The following is a 9,167-nucleotide window of genomic DNA, read 5'->3' on the forward strand; positions in this document are numbered from 1 at the left end:
GTGCCCACCATCCTTCCTCTCACCTATTTCCAGCTTCCTTTCTCTCTTACTTTGAAGCTGAGTAGAGGTTGGGCTTGCTGGAAAATGTTGGTCTTTTCAATAAACATAATTTATATCACTTTTCTGGGGGGTTGTTTTCTGGTTTGACTTTTTTTCCCTATTGTTTTCCAGAGATGATAGTGTTAGAGGAGATAGGGGCTGCCATTTCAACTGAAAGTCACCCCTCCCTTTGGATGCCAACACAGGGCTTATGTTTTAATTTATACCTCCCTAATTAGCAGCACCGCCCTCTGGAGACATCCCTTTAAAGGATGGCTGTAGGTTGGGGTAATCCAGGTGGTCACCCACGGGGAGGGCTCAACCATCACGAGACCTGTGGGGTTGTGTCCAGGTTGGCCACACCGTGGCCCGGGGACGCCGGCTGCGTGCTGAGATGGTGTCACCCGTTCAGCGTGAGTACCGGGAGTGGTCACCTGGCTCTCGTGGTTGTGTCCTTCCAGATCAGGAGCAGCTTGGTTCAAGACAAAGTCTTTCCTCGGAGAAGCAGGAGCTTTTGTGGCAGTTCCTACTGAAGGACAACCACAGCAGGGAAACATCATGCTTGCAAAGAAAAGATTAAAACTGTCTAAATATTAATAAAGAGAGAGATGAAATGGGTAATTATTGCTAGAACTCGTTGACTTGCAGCCGCTGGGGACTTGTAAGGGTCTGATTTATGCTCTAATGTGCTGTGGCCTAGATCTGTCACCTCCTCAGTGGTGGAGCCTGGGAAACCCCCCGGTGCAAAACACTTCTTTGGTGTTGTTCAGGTGTCTCAGGGTGTCAGGCTCAAAGCAAACAGAGCTGGTGGTGAACAGTGGTGCTCGTGGGGCTCCAGCTCCCCCATATTTGTCCTGTGCTCTGATGCTTCCAGCCCAGTCCAGGAGCTGTCAGCAGCACCTTCTTCTGTGTGACCTTTTCTGGAAAGATCACAGACTGGTTTGGGTGGGAAGGGACCTTTCAAGGTTATCTAGTCCAACCCCTCTGCACTGAGCAGGGACATCTGCAACTAGAGCAGGTTGCTCAGAGCCCCGGCCAACCTCACCTGGAATGGTTCCAGGGATGGGGCAGCGATCACCTCTCTGGGCAACTTGGGACAGGGGCTCACCACTCTCAGCATCAAACATTTCTTCCTTCTGTTTAGTCCAAATCTGATGTAGATGTAGTATTGAAGGTCTGGCCTTTGTGATTTTTTTACTTGTATTTAATTTGCAAACAGATATTTAGATAGAACACCTGAAATACAGGCAAAAAAAAATTACTGTAAGACTCAGTAGTGACCTAGATGATACAAGCAAGTAACAACCTTCTGCCAGCTTTCTCCTCCAGCTGGACACCAAGGGTTATATCTCCACTCTGCTTCTCATTGCCTTCTCCTACACCATAAAATGCCATTTTAACAGATTTTTTTTTCCCTCTTTTGAGCCAGCTCTACTGCTTTCTGCTGATAGGGTTGCTCATTGCAGTTCAAGACTCCACGAAACACATTCGGGTTCTCAAGTGGCAGAGGCTGGGCATGAAAATTACCATGATGTTGTTCCTCTCCATCCAAACACCAAGATTGTTCCAATTTATTTCACTTATAACTTTCTCCCCCTCTTTAACGATCATCTTCTTCTGAATGCAGAGTAACAATAGGTCTCGTTATCACACCCTCTACCCAGGGGAGCTCCTGGAGCACAGCAAGCAGGAGCTGGCAGAAACTTCACAGTTAGTGGCTTTTCTCAGAGCCTTAGGAAGCTATTAAAAGCTGCTGCATCACCTATTAACTCTGTCCTGATGATTTCCTGATTATTTACTCCATCCTTTGATTTCCCTCTTAATTAGGGTGTTCCCCAGCTGCAGAGGGAGCACCTATATCACCCCTGCCCAGGGCTCTGAGGAGCACACATCTCCCAGGAGCACTTGGTAGGAGTTTTACCTCTGGGGTCGTGGGAAACTCTGCTTGTGGTACCGCAGGGCTGCCTAAAATTGGCCAAAATTGAGGGAGGTACCCAAAGCCTCAGCAGAGGCTGGAGAGAAGCTGCAGCATCACCCGGTGCCTCCTTGCAGGGCTAGGAGCCAGCTGAGCCCAGTCGGGACCCCTGGCTTGGGTTGAGGTGGGTCAGAGACCCTCTCCTGGGAGGTTTGCGGAGAGCTTGGTGGCTTCTGTGCCCCAGAAGCTCGGAGCCGAGCGCGGGGCCGCAGTGGGCTCTGCTGGTAGAGTCAGCCAACTGCACCTTCTGCAGGCACCCCGCAGAAGGACCTTCCTCCTGACCCTCCAGCATCCCTCAGAGATCCTGGGATGAGCTTGTGCTCGGGGAATGTGCCTGGTTTTGGGGTACGTGGTGCAAGGAAGGCATTGCTGGAGGAGGTGGTGAGGAGGGACAGAAGTATCAGAGATGCAGAGGAGCCAGAGGAGCCCCAGAAATGACCTGAGGGGGGAACCCCTCTGCTGGGAGCCTGGCAGGAGAGAGTTGGGCTGGGGCAGCTGCAGAGGAGAAGGCTCCAGCTGGGGAGACCTTCTGGGGGACTTTCAGTGCTTCAAGGGGTTTGTCAGAAAGCTGGGGACAATATTTTATCAGGGCTTGCTGGGACAGGACAAGGGGTGATGGGTTTAAACTAAAAGGAGATTTAGACTAAAGAGAAGGAAGACATTTTTGATGCTGATAGTAGTGAGCCCCTGTCCCAGGTTGCCCAGAGGGGTGGTCTGGTCGCTGCCCCATCCCTGGAACCATTCCAGGTGAGGCTGGCCGGGGCTCTGAGCAACCTGCTCTAGTTGCAGATGTCTCTGCTCCCTGCAGGGGGGTTGGACCAGATGACCTTGAAAGGTGCCTTCCCACCCAAACCAGTCTGTGATTCTAAGTTGTCACTGTGATGAAGGATGCTGTCTGGAGCAGTTCTGCCCCAAAAGGGACCTGATTGGGTGGGAGGCTGGAGCAGGTGGCATGTGGAGGTCATTTTCAGCCAGCGTTACCTTCTGATTTTACAGAGAAGAGGAGCACAAGGAAAGCCAAGGGCCCCGGGGAGAACTCCATCCACCTCTTCCAGGTTTGGTGTGAGAAGGTGAATTGTTTCCTTCCTCCCGAGAAATGTCCCCCAAGACCCTCCCTGTAAGCAGCTGAGGATGGGTATGGTCCTGGGCCACTCTGAGCATCTGCATCCAGCTCTTAAAACATCTAATGCACCAAAATGGGTTCAGAAAACACATTTTTTTCTGATGAAAAGGGAGCGATGCTTCTAGAGGAGCAAAGGCTGTATTTGAAGGGCTGAAAGTTGAGACAGTTGAGTGGAAGAAAGGATGACCCTCCTGCTGAGGATGTCGCTCTGAGGTGCGGAGCTTGGACTGAAAGAGAAAAATGTCTCTGGTCTCTGTATCCTGACTCTCAGAATTTCCTACCCCATGGAGCAGCTGTAGAGCAGAGATGAGACCAAGTCCTGCTTCTCTGAATGGTCCACAGGATATGGTAAGCCCTGAGCACCCTAATGGGGCCGAATCCTGGTGTGTCTTTGGTCGTGCTCATTTTGAACTCTTCTCATTTTGATGCTGAGTTTTGTTATTAGATTTAGGAATTAAAAAAATTCTCTTCCCTTCTCATTTTGACATTGCCATGTGCACCCTGCTGGTGACGTGCAGCACAGCTTGTGGTAGTTCCCACCCAGCTCCTGAGGAACCCAAGATGACAAACAAAATGTGAAGACCTCCAGCTGTGCAGTGGAGCTTGAAGTAACGTGGTTGGGCTGCTCTCTTCCATGTGATGGATGGCGAGCGTGTGGTGCCTCGAGAACAGCTCTGCACCCTTGGGAGGCTGAGGTGTCCCTTGTGCCCATGTCTTGCTCTGGAGCCTGGAGAGCAGCTGAGCTTCAGCAGAGCCAGATCTCTACACCAGGAAATAGCATTTACATCTGCTTTGGGCACCAAGAGCATCACACAGAAGCTGAAGAACGCTGCAGCAGTAATTGAATATAACTGATGCTCTTTCTGAGATTTAAATGAAAGGTTTTGGGTGTAGCCACCCTCCTAGGAGGGACATTTTATGTTCATAGGCACAACATTGAGCTCTTGAAGCACCTGCATGTTGGAAACCCAGCTGTGCACATGCAGGGAACAGGAGGAGACGGGTTTCATTTTTAGCACCAGATCTTACTTTACTGCCTGTGCTCCTGGCAAGACTCACCTGAAGCCCATTTTGCTTTTCTGTGTTCTTTGTTGGCGTTTCTTTGCCCACTGAGGTGAGGCTGGTGTGGTCTGCAGCCCAGCAATGCTTCTGTGGTGTCCTGCAGTTGTCCTCCCTGCAGACTGCTCATGTCTTGGTGGCTCAAGGTCGCAAGTCCAGTCTGTAGGGATTTGCTCCTGAAGTGTCGTAATAATTAATGCATTAGATCCTCCAGCTCCTTTTCTCTTGGGCAGCCCAGATCTGTCACCAGTGCTGGGGGATCTGTCACTGGACTGGGGGCAGCACAGCTGGTGGGGGGGACGGTGCTCAATAGGGGGTCACAGACCTCAGCTTGGTGAGTTGGACTTCTCCCCCCAGCACTGGGACAGTCACATCAGCCTTTCCATATGGGGACTGAGCAAAACTGGTGCTCCAAATCTGCCTCCCTGCCTTTGGAGAGAAAAAGGGGTGATTTGGGTCTGCAGCAGCCTAAAAGGGCATGAGGCCTCCAGCTGGTGGTGCAGGGGTTGCACTGAGCTGGGCCCAGTGCATGTGGGTGCTGGTTTGGGGGGAAATATATCTCCTGGGACATCAGTGGTGGCTTAAATGTGGGGCATTTGGTGGGGTTGGCTTGTTCTGCAGGTGGCTCGGGGGGTGACAGGGAGAAGGACACGTCCTGCAGTGCTCTTCGTGGAAGCCCCATGGTTCTCAGGTGATCACCTTTGCTTGGTGATACCTCAGCTCCGTTCTCCTGTTCCTCTCCATCCCTGAAAAGGAAGGGTGTAAAAAAACCGGAGGTGGAAGGATGAGAAGGAAGTAACCTTCCCACCCCCAACCCAAAAGCAGGGCATGGGCTGGGAGACATCTGCTTCTCCATCCAGAGCCCCTCGGGCGAGCAGGAGAGCATCCCTCCAGGAGAGCCCGGCCGCGCTCGGCGCGGGAGGAAGCCAGTGCACAAAGCAGGGAAGTGACCTGGCAAAGGTCACCTGGAGCCGGGGCCGAGCCCAGGAGCAGCAGTGGGTCTCCTGCCACCCCCCGCCGCGGCCGGGCTGCGCCGGCTCTTCCTCCTGCCGTGCTGAGCAGTGGAACCGACCCACCCGGTGCGCAGAGCTGGTGGCACTGGGGTGGTTTTGCCTTTGCTGTTCATGGGGGCTTTAAACTTCACCATAATGGGAGATGATTCTATGAGTGTTGAGAGCAGGGATGCAGGTGATGGGAAACCTCAACTGGGAAAATCAGAGCTGTGAAGGGAGGAGGGAGGGATGGGGTTAAGATTGGAGTAGGGGGGTGCCCATAAAGGCTGGAAAAGCAGGAGGAGAGGGGCAAGGTGGGCACAGGACCACCTCAGAGCTGCTGGAGGCTGCCTGGAAGATATGGGGGCTAAGAAAAAGATGTTGTGGTTGGTGGGACTCAAACCACAGCAGGAGGATGCTCTGCTCTCCCAAAGGAAACTTCTGCAGTGACCTTCCCTGTTCCAAATGCCTTCAACCACCTCAAAAGCCAAAGTACAGCCCAGCTTGGGGTAACTGGGCTCTGGATTCAATCCTGGGCATCCTGCTGTGGCTGACCTGCTGGAGCAGGGAGATTGGATGAGGTGATCCCCAGGGGTCCCTTCCAACCCCCACCGTGCTCCTGGGATTCTGTGTAATAAGGTAAAGAAGCAATTTGGTGGTGCAGAATCAGTGCTGGGTGAGGAGTGACACTGAGGAATTCAACACACAGCCAAGCTGGGGATAGAACACATGCCAAGCTGGGGGGAGCTGGCCAGCACAGACGGATGTAGGGGGTGGGGAGAGGCTGGACAGGACACAGCTCATGCCTGCCAGAGCCTCTTCTCTTCCCGTGTGCCCACCTGCCTATGTTTGACATGGCAAATCTCCCAGTGATTCATTAGCTCCTTTTATTGTGTCCAGATGAAAATGAAGCAGTGACATAGTCAAAAGTCATATGCTGGCAAAGGTGACATGAGCACATCACCATCAAAACTGACAGTAAAAGGAACAGGGATGACACGCTAGATTTAGAGGAGAATATAAATCCAAGTCATCCAGATCCCTAACAGCGTAGGGGACAAGTCTTTGGGTTAACGCAAGAGCAGAAATCCATCACCCCTGGTCCTTGCAAACATCTTCCTGAAGCATGTGTGGGGCTTTGCAGGTGGGTTAGGGGCTGTCTGCAGGGCTCATGCCTTCTGCAAAATGCATTTTTTTCCAAAAATTTTGATGCAAAAGGCATCGCAGCAGGCAGCAGTGATGGTCCCTGCCGTCTGGAAACCCAGGGCACCTCCAGACACCTCTCCCAGCTGGGAAGCCGCCCTACGAGACCCCACCCCGCCCAGGCATTGTACCAGCTGGGTCCTCCCTTTTCCTGTAGGTGGGGTTTCCATAGGAAACACAGCTGGTCCACCTCCCAGCCCGGCCGGTCAGACGCTGCTCCCTGGCTCAAGCTGCAGTGCTGGTGGTGGTGCTGTTGGTGGTGGTCCTCTCCTCTGGGCTGTGTGTTTCAGCCCAGGGAGCAGCTGGCTCTCCCGGCTGTCCCCCGGCGATGGTGGGGTGGGGGACAACTGCCGGCCTCGCTTGCTGTTTCTCTTCCTTTCCAACCGGTGGCCGGTGCCTATGAGACCTGGAGATGGGAGAAGATGCTGAGGACTCGCCCTAAGGACTGTCGGGGGATGCAGCGGCAGGCAACCTTGGCCAGCAGCATGCTGCTGCTGAGCCGCTCTGCTCTCCACCTCCCAGCCTTGTGGTGGTACCTCTTCCTCTCCACCGACGCCCAGGAGGTGGCCACGTTCACGGTGCAGTACCGCCTGTTCGAAGAAGTCCCTCCAGGGACGGTGATCGGGACGCTGGCTGAGCACTTTGCGGGGGACGGGAGCGGTGACGCGGCTGATGCCTTCCAGCTGATGGAGACCCCTGGGAGGTTCCCGCTGCACGTGGGGAGCAGGGACGGGGCGCTTGGCACGGCCGGGCGGGTGGACAGGGAGCAGCTGTGCCGGCACAGCGATCCCTGCTGGGTCTCATTCGACGTGCTGGCTGCCCAAAACCTGGCTCTGATTCATGTGGAGGTTCAAGTGCTGGACATCAATGACCACGCGCCACGGTTCCCCACACCTGAGCTGGAGTTGGAGATTTCGGAAAGCGCCTCCCTCTGGACACGGATCCCACTGGACCGAGCCCTGGATGCCGACGTCGGTCCCAATGCCCACTGCTCCTACGCCCTCTCCCCCAGCAAGCACTTTGCTCTGGAGGTCGTCTCCAGCTCTGACGGGACGAGGCACGCGGAGCTCATCGTGGTTAAAGAAGTGGACCGGGAGCTGCACTCCTCCTTCGACCTTGTGCTGATGGCCACTGATCATGGAGAGCCACCAAAATCAGGTACCGCTTTAATTAAAGTCATTGTCCTCGACTCCAATGATAATAGCCCCGTCTTTGCAGAGAGCTCTTTGACAGTCGAGGTCCGGGAGGATGCTCCACCTGGGACCCTCCTCATGACGGTCACGGCCACCGACCCCGACCTGGGCCCTAACGGGGAGATCGAGTACAGCCTGAGCAAACACGCGTCCCCGGAGGTGCTGAGCACTTTCAGCATCGACGCCCGCACGGGCAGCATCATCCTGAGGCACCCACTGGACTATGAGGAGACCCACGCCTACGAGCTGGATGTGCAGGCCCGGGACCTGGGCGCCAACCCCATCCCAGCGCACTGCAAGGTCCTGGTCAAAGTTCTGGACGTCAACGACAACGCTCCTGATGTCCACATCACCTGGGCCGCGCGGGTGCCCGTGCTCTCCGAAGCCCTCCCCAAAGACAGCTTTGTGGCTCTGGTGACGGCCAGCGACCCCGATTCGGGAAGCAATGGGCAAGTCCATTGCTCCCTCAGTCAAGGACATGAGCACTTCAGGCTGAAGAGGACCAACAGCCACAGCTACGTGCTGATGACCAATGCCACGCTGGACAGGGAGCTGCGTGCTGAGTACAACCTGACGCTGGTGGTGAGGGACCAGGGTGACCTCTCCTTGGCTGTGCTGAAGCACCTCACCATCTGCATCAGCGACGTCAACGACAATGCCCCCTCCTTTGATAAGGCCACCTACGAGGTTGCTGTTGCCGAGAACAGTGAAGCACCTGCCTTCTTGCTCACTGTCCATGCCACTGACCCTGACCTGGGTTTCAACGGAAAGATCACCTACAGCATCCCGGACCCCTCTGCTCTGGGTCTTGTCTCAATCGACCCCACCACTGGGGATGTTTTTGCCCTCCAAGCTTTTGATTATGAGCAGGTGAGGAGCTTGGAGATCCTGGTGACTGCAGAGGATGGTGGTCACCCCAAGCTGGCATCCAACGTCTCCATCAGGCTGGCCGTGCTCGACCGGAATGACAACGCGCCCATCATCACCACGCCAACGCTGGTGGGAGGCATGGCCACGCTCTCCATCCTGGTCAATGTGGAGACAGGGTGCTTCTGGGTGGCCCCTGAGAACGGGAGCACCCGAGGGACTGCAGCAGCAACCAATGCAAGCCTGGTGTTGTGTGCCAGCGCTCCCCTCCTCTTCACCATCGTGGCCAGGGATGTGGACTCGGGCACCAACGGGGCTCTCCGGTATGATCTGGTGGGTGGGGATGACGCTGGGCTCTTCATCCTGGACCCACACTTGGGGCAGGTCTTCCTCAACAGTAGCAACGCCAGCAGCCTGGCTGGTAGCGAGCGGGAGCTGGTGATCCGGGTGAGTGATGAGGGGGACGCCCCCCTGCACACCCTGGCCCGGGTCCGCTTAGTTTTCCGGCGTCACGGGGCGTTCTCCAAAATCTCAGCCCAGGATCCCGGGTGGCAGAGCCCGTCTGTGGTGGTGGTTATCTGCCTGGCCGCTCTCCTGGCTGGGTGCCTTCTCCTCTTGGCTTTAACCCTGTCTTTACGTAAGAAGGAGAATAAGGATGGCATGGCCTACAACTGCAGGGAGGCCGAGGACGCCCGCAGGCAGCAGCAGCTGAAGAA

General features: G+C 55.1%; 1 protein-coding gene across 1 annotated transcript in view; it reads left to right on the top strand.

Moving 5' to 3' along the window:
• Positions 1-6,876: 6,876 nt before the first annotated feature.
• Positions 6,877-9,167, top strand: part of PCDH12 (protocadherin 12) — a 10,166-nt gene continuing 7,875 nt past the window's right edge. Inside the window, exon 1 of the mRNA XM_008935787.1 lies at positions 6,877-9,167. Within this exon, the coding sequence (XP_008934035.1) occupies positions 6,877-9,167 (2,291 nt within the window).

Source organism: Merops nubicus, unplaced genomic scaffold, assembly GCF_000691845.1.
Source record: "Merops nubicus isolate BGI_N331 unplaced genomic scaffold, ASM69184v1 scaffold16442, whole genome shotgun sequence".
NCBI lineage: Eukaryota > Metazoa > Chordata > Aves > Coraciiformes > Meropidae > Merops > Merops nubicus.